General features: G+C 47.5%; 1 protein-coding gene across 1 annotated transcript in view; it reads right to left on the bottom strand.

Annotated features, from left to right (window-relative positions):
* Nucleotides 1–21611, bottom strand: part of FRAS1 (Fraser extracellular matrix complex subunit 1) — a 355924-nt gene that overhangs the window by 37614 nt on the left and 296699 nt on the right. The window contains exons 47-55 of the mRNA XM_063136077.1: nt 21444–21568; nt 21177–21317; nt 19451–19678; nt 18216–18329; nt 15131–15281; nt 13037–13196; nt 11519–11681; nt 2263–2509; nt 1221–1565 (exon numbers count right to left, since the gene is read on the bottom strand). Coding sequence (XP_062992147.1) covers nt 1221–1565; nt 2263–2509; nt 11519–11681; nt 13037–13196; nt 15131–15281; nt 18216–18329; nt 19451–19678; nt 21177–21317; nt 21444–21568 — 1674 coding nt within the window. The remainder of the gene's footprint in view (nt 1–1220; nt 1566–2262; nt 2510–11518; nt 11682–13036; nt 13197–15130; nt 15282–18215; nt 18330–19450; nt 19679–21176; nt 21318–21443; nt 21569–21611) is intronic.

Genomic DNA, 21611 nt, shown 5'->3' with positions numbered 1-21611 from the left:
ATTTATAAAAACTGTGTACAAAAGTGTATCTATTAGGACGAAGGCATACAAAAATGCACACAACTTTTCATGTGGACTTCTTAAAAAAAACAATAGATGTGTAACCAGGAGTAAACAAGCTCAAAGATGGAAAAATTAGAAACAGAGTGAAACCAACATAGACAGATCTGTCCACCTTTAAAGTGAATCATAGAATCATAGAATAGCAGAGTTGAAAGGGGCCTATAAGGCCATCGAGTCCAACCCCCTGCTCAATGCAGGAATCCACCCTAAAGCATCCCCAACAGATGGTTGTCCAGCTGCCTCTTGAAGGCCTCTAGTGTGGGAGAGCCCACAACCTCCCTAGGTAACTGATTCCATTGTTGTACTGCTCTAACAGTCAGGAAGTTTTTCCTGATGTCCAGCCGGAATCTGGCTTCCTTTAACTTGAGCCCGTTATTCCGTGTCCTGCACCCTGGGAGGATCGAGAAGAGATCCTGGCCCTCCTCTGTGGGCCCTCCTCTTAAAAATACCTTTTAAGTATTTGAAGAGTGCTATCATGTCTCCCCTCAATCCTCTCTTCTCCAGGCTAAACATGCCCAGTTCTTTCAGTCTCTCTTCATAGGGCTTTGTTTCTAGACCTCTGATCATCCTGGTTGCCCTCTTCTGAACACGCTCCAGCTTGAATACACACATGTCCTCATTACGTGGGCATGATGTAAGCCAACAAAATGTTTGGTAGTGGGACTTTCAGTACCTCTTTTAATTTAACTGGGATCTCACATGCTCTGCAGAGATGCCTTAAAAATAAACCGAGTCCCAACACTAGAAGCCGCGGTCATCCCATGAAGCTGATTGGTGACAGATTCAGGACCAATAAAAGGAAGGACTTCTTCACACAGCTCATAGTTAAACTATGGAATTCGCTACTACAAGATGTAGTGATGGCCACCAATTTGGATGGCTTTAAAAGGGGGTTGGATAAATTCCTGGAGGTGAAGGCTATCCATGGATACTAGCACTGGTGGTTGTGTGCTATCTCCAGTATTCGAGGCAGTAAGCCTGTGTGCACCAGTTGCTGGGGAACATGGGTGGGAGGGTGCTGTTGCACCATGTCCTGCTTTGCTGGTCCCCGGTCAACAGCTGGTTGGCCACTGTGTGAGCAGAGTGCTGGACTAGATGGACCCTCGGTCTGATCCAGCATGGCTCTTCTTATGTCCTTAATAACCCTTACATCTTACCTGCATCCTCGCTGACAGTGAAAGTAGCTGTCCCAAGGGAGACCGTTGAGGCATCGTTGGGCCCGTTGATCATCACCTTGGCTGAAGCTATGCTCCCTATGCGCACATTCTCCGATGCATCGGCAAGCGCAATTTCAAATTCTTCCTCCTCCTCGTACTCGCTGTCATCAATCAGTTTCACATCACAGGTCGTCATCGTGACGCCTGGCCCCAGCACGATGCGGTTCTCGTTGGACATCCCCCTGGATTTGAAGTCTGAACCAGATTCCAAGGTGTACGCGCTGCTGCCTTTAGCGCTTTTGGGGACTGTGTAGCAAACTGCAGATACAATGCTGCTAGAGTCACCTATAAAGTAAGGCACAGCAAAAGTTGTACAAGGGTTATGGTCATGTGGGGACTAGAACCCGGACCTTCCAAGTACCAGTCCAGCACTCTCACCACTACGCCATGCTGGCTCTTTTTACCTGCCTGTCACCCCTGGCTCCACCCATTATCCTTGGCTCCACCTCCTGTAATCTGTCGCCGATCACAATGGGCACCCACCGCCACTGGTTAAGTTTTGTAAAGTATAATCTTATTATTGCACTCTTATTGAGTGCCATTCTGGATTGGTTCATGATGGAAAGGCGGCACATAAATAAACTGAGGATGTTGATTGGTTCAACAAGCAGGGCACTGTCTAATCCAGGGGCGCACAACCTCTTTCTACCAGGATGTCCTGGAGGAACGGATCGTTTACACACTGGGCAGTTCCGGAGTCCCGTCTGAAGTGTTCAGCTTTTCACTCTTGGATAGTCTGAGAGGATGGGGTTTGTTACTGCACAGCCAACTATGGATCCACCTAGATTAGTCAAGAACAGGGGAAAGGGGGCAGGGCTTCTGAGGGACCCCAGAGGGCTGACTTGGGACCCATCAAATTGAAGACCAACAGATTAAACTAATTGTCTACGTGATGATTTGACAGCCCAGGCTAAACACTGTTTCACCCATGGGCAGAGATACGAGCTGGCTCGCCTCCCTGCTAAGCTCCAACCCGACACACCTTTCCTTTCGATGGGGGCGGAGAGGAGACCGGCACTCTCACTGATGTGATAGACTTTCTTATCAAACTGCAGGGCGGGCTCATCTTCCGCGTCGGTGATGAAGACCTTGGCTTCGGTGACGGCCCCCAGCAAGGCGTAGGCTGGCATGCTCAGCTCCACGGTGAAGCTCTCCATGTTCTCAAAGACGTCGTCATCATTTATAAGGATGGTGCAGGATTTAGTGTCCTCCTGTTCGTCGAACTGCACCTGTGTGGTGGTGGGGCAACAGTAGGGATGGGAGAACGAATAAAAATCAGGATCGCCAGGATTCTCCGAAGAGCGTCTCACTGCTCATTTCGTGCCTGATTCCCGTTCGCTGCTCACCGCTCGCCCTGAGTGTATGGGAAAATGCAGGTTGCTTACCTGTAACTGTAGTTCTTCGAGTGGTCATCTATGCATTCACACATATGGGCTTTGCGCCTGCGCAGAGACCAGACCGGAACCTTCTCTAGCTAAGTGGAACGTTTTTGGCGGGAACCCCTCCCCCACGCTACCGCGCATGTCCATGGGGTTCCCGCCCTTACCTCAGTTTACAGGAGTCCGACGTTGTGCCCCCATAAACATGAGAGTAAATAAAATAAGGTACATTCCACAATAAAACAGTGTCATTTGTAAGTCTCACACCACCAAGTGGGGATGGTGGGTGGGTTGTGTGAATGCATAGATGACCACTCGAAGAACTACAGTTACAGGTAAGCAACCTGCATTTCTTCTTCGTGGTCTCTATGCATCACACATATGGGCGAGTAGCAAGCTGACATACCTTTGGAGGTGGGTTGGTGCATCATCTGAAGATCTCTGAAAGCACTGTCCTCCCAAATGAGCAGTCCTGCCTCGCACGGGTGTCCAAACTGTAGTGCTTGACAAACGTGGATGGAGTGGACCACGTTGCGGCTCTACAGACTTCAGTCAGTGGAACACCTCTGGTGAAAGCCACCGACGTTGAAACAGCTCTGGTAGAATGAGCTGTTACAGGTTTCACTAACTCTAATTTAGCAATAGAGTAGGCCAATTCTATTGTCTCCACTATCCAGCGTGAAAGTCGTTGGCAGGAGACAGGGAGTCCCTTAGAAGGCTCACCATAACAAATAAACAGTTGCTTTGTTTTTCTAAATGTCTCTGTCCTGTCTTTATAAAAAGCAAGAGCCCTTCTTACATCGAGAGTATGCAAGGAAGACTCAAGAGGTGTAGATGGATTGGGAAAGAAAGCAGGCAAAGTAATGTGCTGGGACAGATGAAAAGGTGACACTACCTTAGGTAGGAAGGCTGGGTCCGTGCGTAGCACAACCTTGTCCTTATGAAAAATAGTATACGGGACATCTATCCTAAGAGCTTTAAGCTCACTTGCACGTCTTGCCGATGTAATGGCTACTAAAAAGACAGTCTTTAAAGTAAGCAGCCTAAGGTCTGTCGACACCATGGGCTCGAAGGGCTTGCGTGTCAATGCTTGCAGCACAACTGACAGGCTCCAAGGCGGCACGATAGTCTTCACAGTCGGTATCGTGTTCTTCAGACCTTTCAGAAATTTCTTGGTTGTTGGATGGGTAAAAGGTGTAAAACCATCCACACCCCGGTGAAAAGATGTAATCGCAGCAAGGTGAACCCTGATGGATGCGAGCTTAAGTCCCTGCTGGAAAAGTGTCAATAAATAATTAAGGATGAAGGGTAAGTGGCAAGATTCTGGTGTTTGATCTTGTACTGAAGCAAAGTTCCGAAATCTTTGCCACTTTGCTGCATAAGTTTTCCTAGTGGAAGGCTTTAGTGCTGCCAATATAATGTGATCCACAGTCAAAGTTTTAGTTGCAGAGGAGGAGTGGTTGTTATCCTCCATGCAGTCATCTTGAGGGTCGACAGATCTGCGTGTCGAACCCTGCCCTGGTGTCGAGACAGTAGCTTCGGTGTCGACGGGAGCCTGATGTAATCCCCTCTCGATAACCGAAGAGCGTGTGAGAACCACGTCTGTCGAGGCCACCACGGCGTGATCAGGATGCAATCGGAGTTGTCCATCTGGATCTTGGCTATCACTCTTGTCAACAGTGGAAAGGGAGGAAACATGTACAGGAGATTTCCTCTCCAAGTTCTGGTGAAAGCGTCTCCTAGAGAGCGCTTTCCTCTTCCTGCCCTGCTGCAAAACTTGGCGCAGACTGCGTTGTCCTCGGTAGCGAAGACATCGACAACAGGGCGGCCCCAGTACCGAAAAAGGCTTTCCCGCACTTCGACGTCGAGCTCCCACTCGTGGTCGACATGGAAGGATCTGCTGAGAGAGTCCGCAAAGACGTTCTCCTTGCCGGCTACATGGATCGCAGTCAGGTAAGTCCTTCTCTTTATGCACCAGTTCCATATCCTGAGTGCAGAACGGTTCAGGGGGTGTGATCTTGTTCCACCCTGCCTGTTGATGTATGCCACTACAGTAGTGTTGTCTGTCGCGATCAAGACATTCTTGCCCTCGATCATCTGTGCAAATGCTTTTACTGCATTTTCTACTGCCAGGAGTTCGAGATGGTTGATGTGATGCTCCCTCTGTGATCGAGGCCAACGACCCTGAGAGGTTAAAGAGCTGCAATGGGCTCCCCATCCTTCTAAAGATGCATCCGTCGTGATCGTTACCGAAGGCGCGTCTTGTTGGAATGGAACGCCTTCGAGAAGAGTCGACATCGAGAACCACCATCTCAGGGATGCCCTCACCTGCTTCGGTATCGAAAGGTAAGTTCGTCGAGCATTGTGTCTGAGGTCGAAAGTCCTCAAAAACCAGGCCTGCAAGATCCTCATTCTGAGCCTTGCAAATCTGATGACCGCCGTAGTAGCTGCCATCAATCCTAACAGTCTCTGAATTGTCCATGCCGAAACCTTCCGGCGGCTCTCGGTATCGATGGCTAACTGCTGTAAGGTGTTCGCCCTGGTTGACGGTAAGTATGCCCTCCCGTCTCGAGAGGATAGGGTTACCCCTATGAAGTCCAATCTCTGCTGCGGAGTCAAAATGGACTTTTCGTGGTTGACCCACAGCCCCAACGAGTCCAACAGGTTGAGGGTGGTTAGTATATCCGACTGGAGCGCCTCGCTGCTGTCCGCTACGAGAAGCCAATCGTCCAGGTACGGATACACGTAAATGCCTTTCTGCCTTAGGTGAGCACATACCACCGCCATAACCTTCGTGAAGACCCTCGGCGCCGTGGCCAATCCGAACGGAAGAACGGTGAACTGGTACTGGGACGCTCCGATCGAAAACCGAAGGTAAGCTTGATGCGACTTCCTGATGGAAATGTGGAAGTACGCATCCTTCAGATCCACCACTGCAAACCAAACTCCTTTCTGTAGAAGCTGCAGAATTGAAGTAACCGTTGTCATACGGAACTTCCTCGGGGTGATGAACTTGTTCAGCTGTCTTAAGTCCATGATCGGTCGAAGACCTCCATCTTTCTTCGGGACCGTGAAGTAACGAGAGAAAAATCCCTGATTGAGTTCCTCTGCAGGTACGGGAGAGATGGCTCCCTTCGATAGTAAGGTCTGTACCTCGAGCAGCAGAGGAGGGGATGGAGTCGTTGCTTTCACGCCGGAAAAAGGAGGGAGGGCATCGAGCTCGATGGCATAGCCCGAGTTGATGATAGTGAGCACCCAGGAGTCTGTTGTTATTAACTCCCATTGATGGTAATGGGGTGCTAGGCGGTTCGCAAAAGGGGGTGGATCTCGAGCCGAGGAGTCAAACCCGCTGCTTCTTAGAGAAGTCGGGCTGACGCTTTTCCTGTTGGAAACGGCTCTGATAAGGCCGCTTCCTTTGAAGTTGTTGCTGCTGCTGCCTTGGTTGCTGGTATTGGGGCCGTTGTTGTTGTGGAGGAGGTCTTATCCATCTCTTCTGTCGGTATTGAGTCTGTGGAGGAGGAGCAGTAAACCCCATCTTTTTGGCTGTTGTTCTCGCCTTGTAGATAGAGTCCAGCGTCTCGTCGGTCTTTGTATTAAATAGACCTTCGCCATCGAATGGCATGCTCTCTATCCTCCCTTTCGTTTCTTGAGTAAGATTGGCTGATCTGAGCCAAGCGTGCCTCCTCAAAGAAATGGCCCCCATCATCGACTTTGAGTGGCAATCCACCTGATGTCGAGCGGTAGACAATTGCTGCCTTGCTATGGCTGTCGCTTCATTCTGGAATACTCTTGCGAGCTCCTTCTTATCCTCCGGAAGATGTTCGCATAGAGAACCCATCTTTTCCCAAAGGAAAATCTGATATCTCGCCATAGTTGCCTCGTACACCGATGCTCTGATGCCCAAAGATGAGGACGAGTAAACTCTCCTGCCAGTTTGGTCCAATTTCCTCCCCTCTCTATCGACAGGTGCAGAATGAGTCTTTTGTGACTGTCCCTGTGCCGATTCCACTACAATGGAATTCGGCTTAGGATGTTGAAGCAAAAATTGTGCATCCTCTTCCTTAACTTTATAGAGTGTCTCCAATCTCTTTGATGTTGCCTGTGTCACTGCAGGGGTTTTCCATGACAGTTGAGCCGTTTGTTTCAAGGCTTGAGGAACAGGAATGGCCAAACGTTGGTTCGTTGTCGACTGAAAGACATCATAAATTGGGTCGACTACCGATTCATCTGTTTCCTGTATGTCAAGTCCCAATGCTCTGGACATCCTAAGCATATGGTCCGAAAAACGAACCATATCGTCCGAAGGAGAGGACGGGTCTGTATCATCGATTGCATCGTCAGGTGAAGGGGCAGCTGGAGCAACTGAATGTTCAGATTCAGAATCGGAAGGATAGTTATCCTCTGGTGAGGATAACGTCACCACTTGCAGACCATGTTGTTCATCTTGCGGTAGCACAGTAGCAGATGCAGCAGATGGTATTGCTTGCTGTGCACGGTGTCGAGGCGTCGATACCGTCGACATTAACTGAGCGGATGGAGAAGGCAGAGGCAACTGGCAGACTCTTGTTGTTGGAGGAGGTTGTGCATAATAACCTTCCTGCTGGTAGTAACCTTGATCCCCTTGAAAATATTGTTGAGGACGGTATCTTTCCCAGTCATAATATCTAGGCTGGGAATCAGAGTACTGCGATGCTCTGTCCCAATCTGTTCTTGAGGTCCGTCTTGGGGAAGGCTGTACGAGTTCTTGCGGCCTCATAGGTTGCCGAGCGGACGTTACCGACACTGAATCCCGAATTTCACCCTCTGATAAACTTGGAGGACATGTCGGTATCATGGCCGTCGGTACTGACATAGATCTCGGTACCGAAGGTGACCTCGGTATCGAAGTGGTCGGTACGGCAGGAGGCGTGGAATGGCTCTTGGCCGATTCCCGATGTCGAGGTGACGGTACGGTGGATTTCTCCACATCCCTCTTTTTCTTCTTCTTCTTTTTCTTCTCCGGCTCAGAAGAAGATATCAGAGTTCTGGCTGTTTTAGGGATTGTCTTAGCCATAGAACTCGATAAAGACCGACCAGGCGTGAGGGGTATCTCAGCCCTATTTGCTCTGGTCTGCACTTCAGTGCTATGGTCTGACGGTTTCTCCGCAACAGTCTTTGTAACTGCCGTTTTACGGGCAACAGACTTATGAACCGCCGTTCTTTCCATTGAAGGGGCCTCTGTGGCCTTGAGAGCCTTCTCCCAAAGTACGGAGCGGAGTCGGTCTGCTCGGTGTTTTCTGGTTTGTTTGGTAAAAGACATACAATGGTGGCAGGTCTCTACCACATGTCCCTCTCCCAAACAGATAATGCACAAAGAATGGCCGTCAGACGGAGGGAGCTTAGCTCCACATTTGACGCACTTTCTAAATGGTGCTTTGATTGCCATAAAGGCCTCACACGACCGAAGTCGCTGAGGAGAAATCTAACTACAAAAAACTTTTTTTTTTTTTTTTTTTTATATAGATAAAGAGAGAAAAAAGGGACGAAAAAGAAGAAAGCTGAAGAAAAGGTAAGCTAGAAAAGTATTTTAAACAGATCTACAGAGAAAACGCTAGAGGTAAAGTTATTCGGTCTAGGCACAACGGCGGACGACGAAGAACTGAGGTAAGGGCGGGAACCCCATGGACATGCGCGGTAGCGTGGGGGAGGGGTTCCCGCCAAAAACGTTCCACTTAGCTAGAGAAGGTTCCGGTCTGGTCTCTGCGCAGGCGCAAAGCCCATATGTGTGATGCATAGAGACCACGAAGAAGAACTTGCGCGAATCGACCAGTGATTAAACGGGAAATTTGCGAAAGTTTCCCTAAATTTGCTCAAACTTCCTAATATGCGCAACTTTCCTCCACAGGCTACAACAGGGTGGATTCATCCTACAGAGGAAATGCGCACAAATCAAAATGGGAATGGGGAACGAGACGGAGGTGAGCACGTGCCTGACACTTACGAATATCTTTAGTGGAAATTTGCTTGGGCTTGGAGCTTTGAACAGGGCATGGCTCACGCCCTTGGTCTGATCCAGCATCAGGGCACTTCTTACGTTCTCATGTTCCCCCTTAGCCTAAGACGGAGCAGGGTGCTCAACTCTAGAGCATCCTTTCTGGGCAATGCAATGTTAAGTATATGAAAGAAATACTTGCTTAGTCATTAAAATTGTGTGTGTATGGCTATCTCAGGGTTAAACAGAGAAAGTCTATCTGTGGGCAATTACCTTGAGATAGAGGCTGTTCTGGGAACCTTGCCAAGATTCTAAGTTAGCCTCATCACAGCTGTATGTAATGTAGATAAGAATTGTGTAGATCTGTATATAGTTTCTCACTTGTGTAAAATGGAACTGATCACTGCTTACTGATCACTGCTCTCTGATCACTGCTCTCTGTGTATGCCTCAGTGTGCTGATCTGAATTGAACTGCACAGAAGCCTGAAGGAAATAAACCAGCTCTGCTGTGTAAGACCTGTGTGATGTGTGTTTGTTTCTGAGCACAAACAGAGTTCCAGAGAGAGAAAAGTTCTGGCACAATAACCCAACAAAGGTTATGGGCCCAGTCTAGCCTAGACCAGCCTACGCCAGCCTAACCCAGGCAGAAGAACCAGAACTTGCTGGGAACGGTGCAGTATCAGAACCAGGAGTCTGCTAAAACAGAAAACTGTTGATGAAGGAAGACATCAAGCTAAAGCCAGTGCTGCAAAGTGAGGAAAAATCTCAGTCGGCTGACTCTGAGGAGGACTCTGAGCAGGAGGACGGTGAGATACCAATTCCTAAAGCAGAGGAAATGGCAGGAGCTAATATGTCTGGTTTGCATCAATTGTTGGAAAAGCTGAATGACTCTAACTATGCATTATGGTCTTACAAAATGCAAATGTATCTGATTCAGGCTGAACTGTGGTATGTAGTCACAGAGGATCCACCAGATAGAGCAGATCCACAGAATGCTAAATGGTTTAAGGACGATGCAAAAGCAATGGCAGTTATTGCATTAGCTGTGGAAGACTCTCAAATTTCCTTCATTCAGTTTTTGAATACATCAAAAGAGTGCTGGAATGCGCTACAAGCTGTATATCAAAGAGAAACAGCGGGCAGTAAAATAATTCTAACCCGGAAGCTGTATGGAATGAAGCTGAAACCAGGGGAGTCTATGTCAAACCATTTGAAAAGCATGAGAGAAATCTTCAATCAACTCAGGGCACGAGGGATGGAGTTTACAACTATACACCAAGTCTATGTGATTATGTCAAGTCTTGATTCATCGTACGATGCGGTTGTCACCATGATGGAAAGTCAAGAGGAGAAAAATTTAACCCTCGAGTATGTAGCTGGAAAACTACTGGAAACCTATGAAAGAAGACAAGCTTCAAAACAACAGAGTTTTAAACATCCTGTGGCTGAATTTCAACAAAGCCATAAAACTTCTGATGTGGTGGCTGCATTAAAGGCAAGAAAATGCTTTAATTGTGGTTCCACAGAACACTTAAGGCGGGATTGCAACAAGAAGAAGAAAAAGCTGTTGACAGCAAAGTGGAGAGAAGAAAACAACATGAATGAAGCTGAATCAAAAAAGAAGTGTCTTCTAGCAAGAGTCAAAGAGACAATAAATCCTTGGTTTTTGGACTCTGGGGCTTCAATAAGTATGGCAAAAGACAAACTTTCATTTGTAACCTTGGAAACTTCTACTTCAGAGCAAAAGTGTGTTACCCTTGCAAATGGAACAAAAATCCAGATATGTGGTGTGGGTAATGTATATTTTGATTGTCTGGGAGTTGAACTACAAAGTGTTTTATATGTACCAGAATTGGAAACAAATCTTCTAAGTGTGTTTCAGTTAACAGAAATGGGGTATGAGGTTTGTTTTACTGAAGAAAATTGTACTATAAAACATGGAAACAAGGTGTGTGTGCAGGGAATAATGAAAGAATCTTTGTATATAATTAATACTTGTACAGAAAATGAAGTTGTAGCCAGCAAAGTCACAACAAAAACAATAGCCAATTGCAAACCACACCAAGAGTGTATCCATTTAACTCATAAAAGGTTTGGTCATGCTAACTATAAAATAATTTCTGAAATTCCTGAACAATCTCAGCAAGAGAGGGAGGGGGAAGAAACTGTAGAGGAGGAAACTATGCCTGTAACTATGCCAAGACGATCAGAAAGGGAACGCAAAGCTCCAATTCGTTATTCAGATGAATACCAAAGCAAACAGGTTTCTCATAGAGCTTTACTAATAGCCTATGAACCTACTTCATTTGAGGGTATTCAAAGTAAAACAAAATGAGAAAGGACAGGTGGAACGTTCAATGGTAAAACACAAAGAGATGTTTTAAAGCTGGGTCTCAGATTGTAACACAATTTAAACAACATGCGCAAGAGGAGGACTGTTAAGTATATGAAAGAAATACTTGCTTAGTCATTAAAATTGTGTGTGTATGGCTATCTCAGGGTTAAACAGAGAAAGTCTATCTGTGGGCAATTACCTTGAGATAGAGGCTGTTCTGGGAACCTTGCCAAGATTCTAAGTTAGCCTCATCACAGCTGTATGTAATGTAGATAAGAATTGTGTAGATCTGTATATAGTTTCTCACTTGTGTAAAATGGAACTGATCACTGCTTACTGATCACTGCTCTCTGATCACTGCTCTCTGTGTATGCCTCAGTGTGCTGATCTGTACTGATCTGAATTGAACTGCACAGAAGCCTGAAGGAAATAAACCAGCTCTGCTGTGTAAGACCTGTGTGATGTGTGTTTGTTTCTGAGCACAAACAGAGTTCCAGAGAGAGAAAAGTTCTGGCACAATAACCCAACATGCAACACATTTCCTGAACCCACCTGGCCTGCATACTCGACATAATCCTGTTGTCCCGGCTGTGAACCAGAGCCGGAGGTGGCCGTTCCCTGCTCGGTACGGCACAGAACAATCGCGTATTGCTTGAGGTTTCCCATCCTCTTCACTGTGACACTGATGGAGCCGGCCTTTTCACTCACGTTGTAGCTGGAAACAGAGAGAGAGTCAGATCTAGTGGGGTGTTTTTTTTCAAATCACAGGGAAGGTGCTCTCCAGAGACACTGAAGTGCTCAAGAATCAGCAGGAATCCATCCTCCTTTGTTGTGAATTTATGTCCTGTTGTATTCAGGGGCTTTCCATGTGCTTTTAGCCATTTATTCCCATTATTGTTATTATTATTATTATTATTATTATTATTATTATTATTAATTTATTTAATGCTGGGCCTCAAGGCGGCCTTACAAAGTTTAAAACATACATTTGGGGGGGGGGAACAAAACCATAAACATTTAAAATACACAACAAAATTATAAGACAATAACATAGATGGAGGGCCAGATTCTTCTCCAAAGGCCTGCTGGAGCAAAAACGTTTTAGCCTGCTTCCAAAAGCCCATCAAGGAGGGAGCCAGCCTAGCTTCCCCGGGAAGAGAGTTCCAGAGCACCGGAGCAGCCACCGAGAAGGCCCTCTCCCATGTTCCCACCAAGCGTGCCTGTGAAGAAGGTGGGACTGAAAGAAGGGCTTCTCCAGAAGATCTCAAAGCACGGGCAGGCTCATAAGGGAGAATACGTTCTTTCAAATAACCTGGACCCGAACCATATAGGGCTTTATAGGTCATAACCAGCACTTTGAATTGTGCCCGGAAACAGACTGGAAGCCAGTGGAGCTGTTTTAACAGGGGAGTTTAACAGGTTTAGCAAGCTCAGGCTTTGAGCAGCAGTTTCTATCAGTTTAATCAGCCTGAGTGCATTTGTCTTCCTCTCATTTACTCAAGAATGTGCAATCTGCCTTCATTAGGGTTAATTCAATTTAATCAAATTGGTTTAATTCAACTCCAGAAAAATGAAAACGCATAAAAGCGCAATAACAAAACTGTAATTTGGCAGAAGCCCAGTAATCCAGATCTGGTTAAATAATGCATTCTAGAGCGTGTGGTACATTATCAACCCATAAAATGTACATACACTGGCTGAATGAAACTGTGGGCAATGATTTGGCTGGTTAGTTCAAGTCAGTATGTGGAAGTCAATCCTTTTTCCCCATCTGCACTACACCTGCAGCCTTTCACCTCTCTCATGTATTTACTTAACATATTTATAGGCCACTTTTCTATCAAAATAATGCCCAGGCATGACTTACAAACGATATCAACGATCTGTAAAAAGAAGAAACATTCTAGCCTCGTACTGTTTGTGAACATTCCATGACATCACAGCAGCAAGAGCTCAGCCACTGGCTCATAGGTGACAGGCAGGTGTTAGCATCTTCAGCATGCTGAAGTGCTGCATCATTCATTTCCTACGTTATGCTGGGGGAAAGCCATCGCTGGTTGCGTTACGTACCTGGTGTGCTGAAAGCTGATAAGAGACCACTGGATATGGAAGGTATTCCCAGTGACCATACTGGGTTTGCTGTCCTTTACCAGAAACTGAAAACTATCTTCCGTCTCTTGAGTCCTCTCCTCATGCAACACATACTGGATCAATCCCAAGTTCACGTCCTCTGTTAAGAAGAGACTCCTTAGGGGACTAATCCAGGCATTAAATCATAACTTTTGCATACATATGAGCTGTAAGGATAGCCTCCATGCTGACTTATCACTGGACTTAGCTTATAATTCATACAAAATGTTAGAACAAACCAAGAATGACGACAAGAAATGTGAAACTGCCCCTGGATGGATGTTGCATGGAAATGGCTCGTGTTCTCTCAGCCTGGGAGTGTAAAGTGATGTAAAGTGATCCACACTGGGGGGGGGGGGGACCCACTAACTGCAGACGTACGCTGATGGGATGTGAGCTGGTGGTGATGGACCAGAAGAGGGGGTTTAGGGTTGTGGTGGAGCGCTTGATGAAAATGTCATCCCAGTGTGCAATTAATGTAAAAAAGAAAGAACAAAAGACAAATTGAATGCTGGCCATCAGGAAAAGGATCAGAATTAAAACTGTTAATATCATAATGCTCTTACACCAATCTATGATACGATTACAGTTGGAATACTGTGTGCACTTCTGATCATCATACTTCCATATATATATATATATATTGCAGAATTGGAAAAAAAGGTGTAGAAATGGGGACTGGAGCAACTCCCCTATGAAAAAAGGTTAAAACATTTGGAGCTTTTTAGATTGGTGGGGGGGGGGAATGTAATGGTGGACATGACAGACATGTATAAAATGATGCATGGTTGCTCCCAAGTCGTGCTTGTGGGTCCCTGGTCGACAGCTAGTTGGCCAGTGTGTGAACAGAGTGCTGGACTAGGTGGGCCCTTGGTCTGATCCAGCAGGGCTCTTTTTATGTGTGGAGAAATTGTGTGGAGGGCGGCCTTCCCCAATCTGCTGCCTGCTAGATAAATGGCAGCCATAAATGGCCCATTTATGCAAGAGTAAAGGTGCAAACCCTTTACTCTTGCATAAATGGAGCCTTCACGGCCGCCATTTATGCAACAAGGAAAATATGTAAAGTTCGGAGCTTCCATTGTTCGGCACATGGGAGGCTCCAGTTGAGGGCTGAGGCTGCGGGGCGCACGTCAGGCCACGTGGGCATTCGAAGCACAGGGCCGTGAATGTGCTGCGGGCACCTGACTGGGTCCGGGGTGTGCGTGCGTGCATTAGGAGGTCATTGGACGTCTGGACCCAGTCAGGCACCAGCGACATCCCTAGTTTCAATCCCTGCTTGAAATGCAGAGGTGCGAATTCAAGACCCACATAAGAACAGAAGAACTTTGCTGTTCTGATTCTCACCTACCGATATCCCGGGGATTGCCCCAGGATCATCCAAGTGTGTCCACATGACGCACAGGGGATCCTGGGGGCAGGGAGGGATGAACCCTCCCATGCCCCGGGATATTGGCATACCCTTTAATCCCGTATTTTCCCGTGGTCTCGAGCTTGTCCGTCCCGGTTTGGCCGGCCCAGTTTGTCCTGGCTACTCGTGAGTAACTGGGGAATATATATTTTAAAAGAAAAAAACACACACCCTTGCGCTTGAGCGCTCATCTTCGAAAAATATATAAATGGCGAGCTCAACGTCCTCTGTCCTCTTGGGACATCGCGCGCCGCGTGTAGACCAAGCAGGAGGATCCCACGATCTCCATATCACAAGATCCTCCCCCCTCCCTCTTGGAAAGCCGAGCGGTCTAGACATGCCCATTATCTCAATATTACCCAAGTCGATCTGGATTGTAGTGCCTGAATTTGCTTTTCTTTCCCCCCCCCCTCCCAATCCCCTTTCCTTTTGTGTCATGTCCTTTAGCTTGTAAGCCTGTGGGCAGGGACTGTCAAGAAATACTTTTGTAAGCTGCCGTGAGAGCCTTTTTTGGCTGAATGGCGGCATAAAAATGCTTAAATAAATAAATAAGGACAGGAGTCTGCCAAGTGACGCGGTGCGGCACAAAGAGAAAGCAAATGCACCGAGCGGTCTTGCTTCCCTACCTTGCGTGAACGTGGTCAGCGCTATTCCGGGCTGCAACTTCTGCTCCACGTAACCGTGTTTCGGCCTGGCAGTTATCTCATAGATCAGCTGTTTGTCTTCTGTATCTGGATCCATAGTCAACAGCTCCTTCTTGGTAATCAGGTTTTTGGGCTGGATTGAAGACATGAAGCCAATGACACAGAAGGCATTGGGAGTTTGCGGATGTCAGCTTAAAAGCCAAAACCTATTAGCGCAGCCTTCCCCAACCTGGTTGGCCATGCTGACTGTGGATGATGGGAGCTGTAGTCCAACACATGTAGCAGGCAACAGGCTGGGGAAGGCGACACTAGAGTATTCCAATAGCTAAAAGCTCCATTTGCAAGTCTGTATGTTCATCCACTGACAATCTTTATAGCGTGGCTCCAATAGCTATGCTTCTCCGGACACTCAAGGGAAGAGGAAAAGAAAGAGCAACTAAAATGATCAAGGGTCTGGAGCACCTCCCCTATGAGGGAGGGTTACAACAGCTGGGATTGTTCAAGCTTGGAAAATAAGGAGGCTAAGGAGAGACATGGTAGAGGTGTACGAAGTGATGCATAGTATGGAGAATGTAGGTAGGGAGGCATTTTTCTCCCTCTCTCATAATACTAGAACCCAATGGGGTCATCCCATGAAGCTGATTGGTGGGAGATCCAGGAAAGATAAAAGGAAGGACTTCTTCACACAGCGCATAGTTAAACTATGGAACTCGCTACCACAAGATGTGGTGATGGCCACCAATTTGGATGGCTTTAAAAGGGGGGTCAGATAATCGACGCCGTGTCACTGTGCACCCACCCTGGGGCTTTCTGAGCATTTAGACAGCCCCCTGGTGGCTTCCAAATGATTTGGACTACAAACTACAACTCTCATCAGTCCCAGACAGCATGGACAAAGGCCAGGGATTCTGGGAATTGTCGTCCAAAACATCTGGAGGAACCGGGTTGCGTACTGCTGATCAAGATGTTTTCCGCCTTCTTTGGGGGTCCTCAACCTTTCCAGCCCCCCTAGTGCTGCGCTCCTGCCTGCTCCTCATGTCACTGGAGTGCAACGAAAAACACCTGATGGGAGACAGTGGAGAAGAGGGACGTCTGGGCAGAGCCCAGACTCTCTAAAACCAAACCTCTCAAAAGTCCCTAAAACCATCCAAGTCCAAGGGTTATTTTTTCGCACTAGTGCAGGCTTATTCTTCTTTCTTTCCTCTTTAACACCAAGAGGGCTGTGCGCGTTTGCATGCGCTGCCATAAACGACGACTCACGGAGCACAGCTTGGAATGAAAATCCGCTTTTCATTACCATACCTTTGCCTCTGTGATGGAGGAATTGCTTGATTAATCGCAGCAATTAATCTATGAGCGCTTCCCACTTTAGGAAAGCAAATGCCAATAGCAGAGTAAGACATCAGAGTGTGCAGGTCTGTGGAGTGTGTGTGTGTGTGTGTAGGGGGGGGAGCTGTGCTATCAGGGAATTTAGCCCCGCAGTTTAAGATCGATGGCTCAGTTTAGCCACAGCTTGCTGATGAAACAAGCAGCAGAGGCCTGTTCCATCCATCATACTGGTCGGCAGCATGAGCAGGGGTGGGGGGAACCCGCCAAACAATTCTCTTTTGCTTAGAGCACTCAAACTCCAGCCTGGCCCTTTTTTTTCAGTCAATACCACATTGTCAGGTTCATGAATTTCATGCCCCAGAGGATCTGGTCAACGAGACGTGGCTGTACGGATGACTGACACACTCGGACACGGGTGGTACGGGGTGGATTAGTTACAGATGCAGCCAGGGTGTGATTGGCCCGTTCTCAAAGGAAAAGCTCCGCTTCTCTGGAATAAAAGAGGCGGCGTACAGATCTTCACCAGTCAGGCTGGCAACATTTGGGACGGGTGTGTTGGAACGTGAAACACCTCTGTTCAAAAAGGTGCACCCCGTTTTGAATTGACCCCAGACCTTTTTCGAGACGGGGGCTCACTCAAAATGGCTTCTGCCCCTGCCTTTCCCTGCCAGTTTTCCCCCAAGCCTGCAAAAAAATTCCCCACCTGCATATTTTGTAAGGAATGAGTGGTAAGCAGAAGGCTCCCTGCCCCCGTCTGACTCCAAACTGGAATTTCCTGCTGGATTGATGGGTTTTTATCGTTTTTTCCACACCCCAGTTCCCCCGTTTCAAGACTTTTCAGTACTATTTAAATAAACATACTGTCAACTGTTCCAAACTCTGTAAGGAACTGATACACAGCCCTAATCTACACCAAGCAGGCTATTCCACTATGAAAGTGGTATATAAAAGGGGGGAGCCATGCTATGGCTTTATAGTGGTATTGAAATGCACTGGCACCTGTTGGAGTCCATGGACACATACAATATACCACTTTCATTGTGCAATAGCCTGCTTGGTGTGGCTCCTGCCTTTTACATACTGCTTTCATAGTGCAATAGCCTGCTTGGTGTGGCTCTTGCCTTTTATATACCACTTTCATTGTGCAATAGCCTGCTTGGTGTGGCTCCTGCCTTCTATATACCGCTTTCATAGTGCAATAGCCTGCTTGGTGTGGCTCTTGCCTTTTATATACCGCTTTCATAGTGAAATAGCCTGCTTGGTGTGGCTCTTGCCTTTTATATACCGCTTTCATAGTGAAATAGCCTGCTTGGTGTGGCTACTGCCTTTTATATACCGCTTTCATAGTGCAATAGCCTGCTTGGTGTGGCTCTTGCCTTTTATATACCGCTTTCATAGTGAAATAGCCTGCTTGGTGTGGCTCCTGCCTTTTATATACCGCTTTCATAGTGAAATAGCCTGCTTGGTGTAGCTCCTGACTTTTATATACCGCTTTCATAGTGAAATAGCCTGCTTGGTGTGGCTCCTGCCTTTTATATACTGCTTTCATTTTGCAATAGCCTGCTGGGTGTGGATTAGGCCACAGTTGGGGTTATGTACAACCAGGAGCTCTGTGTTCTTCTTAGAGTTAGCAAGGGCTCTGCCCATGCATCCCAATGCAAACGTGGAGCATGTGCTTACATTAGAGGTACTGGACTTCAGGCCAGAGGACCAAATCGGGTACAGAGTAAAAGCCTACCTTGCCATCCATGTACTCCAGCCATTGGAGGCCCAGGTTTGCGACAATTCTTGGGGTTCCATCATCCACAGGAAGAATTTCCACTCTGAACCACTGCGGCACGGCAGTCACAATCTGGGGAAATCAGGCGCCTATTACCATGCCGTGCAATGTAGCATATCGGATACGTATTTTATGCAAGGACTTAAGAAGGGATGCAAAACCACAGCCCCAGAGGGCCACGTGTCCTTCCCCTGGCCCCTCCTTGTCCCCGTCCCCCCACAACTACCTGTCCTCTACTGGTTTCCAGGCTTTTGTGCCGTTTTTCCCCATTCCAAAAGGCTGAAATGCCTCTCCGAAGGCTTAGCGCTTCATCAGACGGGGGAAAATTGCGTTTCCCTACTGTCGATTTTCTGTCCCACGCTAGGGATGGGCAGCTTCCTCTTTCTTCACCCAGGGAAGAAAGCAGAAGCAAGCAATGACCACGTGGCCCATTCAGTAGGCATTTTTATTGCGCTGCTTCTCCTGCACGCAGCGGGAAATGGCAGGAAGTTTCGCTCCAATAAAAAAAAAAAAGTTGGATTTATCGGGTCTTCTTTTATCATGGAAAAGAAGAGTAGAAGGAGCGGAAGATACACAGGAGGTGGACAGCGTCCTCAAAAGGACCCGCGAACATGTGTAAATGGATAGGAACACGCATGCTATAAAACACTTGTCTGGCAGTGAAAGCCTCCACCTAAAATAAGCTGGTATTTTGTGTGTTTTGGGTGGAAGCAAACTGGAAACCAATGCAATTGGTAAAAAAAACCCACCAACCACAGTGTTATAACGTCTGTAGAATGTACGCTTGACAAATATCTGTCTTCCACGTTTCGCCTGGCTGCAGTTTCCAGACTCTGTTTAAGGGCAGCCCCGAGCAGAGTGCTTTACAACAATCTGTATGACGGGTGATGAAAACTCGGATCACTGCAGCCAGATCCTCCTTCCGCAGGAAAGGGAGGAAGTGCTGCACCAGCAAAAGCTGGGTGAAGACACTCCTGGCCAGCTGGCCTTCTAAGGAGCAGTGGTGAGTCCCAACTTACCCGCAAGCTGGATGCCGGATCCTTCAGCGGGAGTTCTACCATATCCAGAGGCATTTAAACTTGCCTTTCTCAGCTTCTGAAGCGGAACAAGCCAGAAGTCGCATCACGCGATTCTGTTGCATGTGAAGATCGCTTTGGACTGAGATCTATAGGCACCGTGGTTTCCACACCTACCTCTTTACCATCCTCCTCCACAACGAAAAACGGATTGGTTCCATCAGACACCGTGAAGGTGAAGCGGTCCTCCAGTGAGTTGCTCCCATCGTGACTGTAACTGATTCGGTTCTGGTAGACGTCCTCCATCGTGAAGGCATGGGTCTGGAGGTAACGCTGCCCGTCGCTGGTACGTTCGATCAGGCCATGGCGTGGGGGTTGCACAACGGTGAATGTGATGGATTTGGCCTGTGACCAGAGGGGAACGTGCGAAGAGGACACAAGGAGTAGGGATAAAACCCTGGAAACTCTTGAAAACTTCCCCTAAAAGACCAGCAAACACTCGAAATTCCAGATCGCAGCTTAAAAGGGTAAGTCACAGTGGTGTTTCTCTCACAACATCAGACTTCTCCAAACTGGTGCCTTCCAGTTGTTCTGGATTAATACTCTTAGGATTCCTGGCTGTTGGACACGCTGGCTAAGGCTGATGGGAGTTGAAGTACAAAACATTAGGATGGCACCAGGTTGGGGAAGGGTGCACTGCATTGTGCAGGCAAAGAATGGATTCCACTGGGTGTATCCTTCCATGGCCTCTGGTCTTTACTTCTTCATGCAACACTTAGATCATAGATGTACCAACTGCAATTCCCTTTGAAGGCTTTGAAAAAGCAATTGCTAAATGAAAGGCAGTTAACAATGGCTACTAGCCATGCCAGCAAAACGGAGCCCCCTTAAACAGTGGCAGTGCACCTCCAAATACTAGATGCTGGGGGGAACAAATGGCAGTGGAAGGCCATCACTTGCATTCCCTATTTGGGAGCTCCCAGAAGAATCTTGGCTGGACAACACTGGAAACAGAATACTGGACTAGATGGACCTTTGGGTCTGATCCAGCAGGGCAGTTCCTATGCCTTTACGTCAAATGGGTTTTGAAGAAATCTGTAGCACAGAGCTGGGCAACCTGCAGCCCTTGGCCTAATGTTATGTAGCCCTTTTTTTCAAAAGCCCTCTGGAAGTGATCAGTTCAGATCTCTGGCAAGAGCTATCTGTCCCAGCAGCCAGCTGGACAGGGAGGAATGAGAGAGAGAGATGGAGAGGAGGGTGTCACCCACCCACACCCATGAGGGGGGCAGAAAGAGAGAGAGAGAGAGAGAAAGAGAAAGAGAAAGAGAGAGAGATGTGGTTATCAGAGAGAGGGAGAGAGGAGGGTGTCAGAGAAAGAGAGTGAGAGAAGGGGGTGTCAGAAAGAAAGAGAGAAGTTGGTCAGACAGACAGGGATAGAGAAGGTAATGTCAAGAGAGAGAGAGAGAGAGATAGAAAGGGGTGTCAGAGAGAGAGTGTGTGTGAGAGAGAGACAGGGAGAGAGAGAGAGAGAGAGAGAGAGAGAGAGAAGGGAGTTTTCACAAAGAGAGAGAAAGAAGGGGTTATCAGAAAGACAGGGATAGAGAAAGTGGTCTCAAGAGAGAGAGAGAGAGAGAGAGAGAGAGAGAGAGAGAGAGAAAGAGAAAGAGAGAAGACGTGTCAGAGAGACAGAGAGAGACAGAGAGAAGGGGTGGCCCTGCCCACTGCTAGCTTTGGCCCTGCTCACTTCTGGCATCAGCCCTGCCCACAGTAGATTTGTGCCCCTCAACAGATTCCCCTGAAGGCACAACAGATTTAGCCCTCAACAGAAAATAAAATGTTCCCCATGCCTTTTGTAGCACTTCCAACATGCGTGAGCGACCCAGAAAGGCCTGCCTTCTTGTACCTCCGTGTCAGAGTCTGTGGCTTTAAGCTCGAACTTCGAGATGGTTTTCTTCACTCCTTCCTGGACCCTCATTCCAGGGCTCTGCACAACAGGTAAAGAGTCGTCTATCGGGTTAATGGCGATGGCAAAATCCTGGCTCACCTGTTTGGAGGAAACAGATAAAGGCGTGAAAATTTTAAAAGAAAAGAAATCCCATCTGCTGCAGTCGTCCGACAGAGGAACTCAGCTTACTACGCTCTTGTCGACAGCAAAAAAACAACTGCTCACCTCGTTTGAGCCATCAGCAACGGAGAAGGCAAACGCGTCAGAATGCTTTTCAGCCTCGCTGGTGTGGATGTAATGGATGCTGCGGGAGACCAAGTCTGCCTGACTGAAGGAGCTGATCCTTCTGCCTGGAGAGGAAACAACAGCAGCAGGGGAAAGAAAATGGCAGCA

This window comes from Elgaria multicarinata, chromosome 10 (genome assembly GCF_023053635.1).
Source record: "Elgaria multicarinata webbii isolate HBS135686 ecotype San Diego chromosome 10, rElgMul1.1.pri, whole genome shotgun sequence".
In the NCBI taxonomy this organism is placed as follows: domain Eukaryota; kingdom Metazoa; phylum Chordata; class Lepidosauria; order Squamata; family Anguidae; genus Elgaria; species Elgaria multicarinata.
The sequence above is the reverse complement of the archived record's forward strand: the minus strand, read 5'-3'. Positions and strand labels throughout refer to the sequence as shown.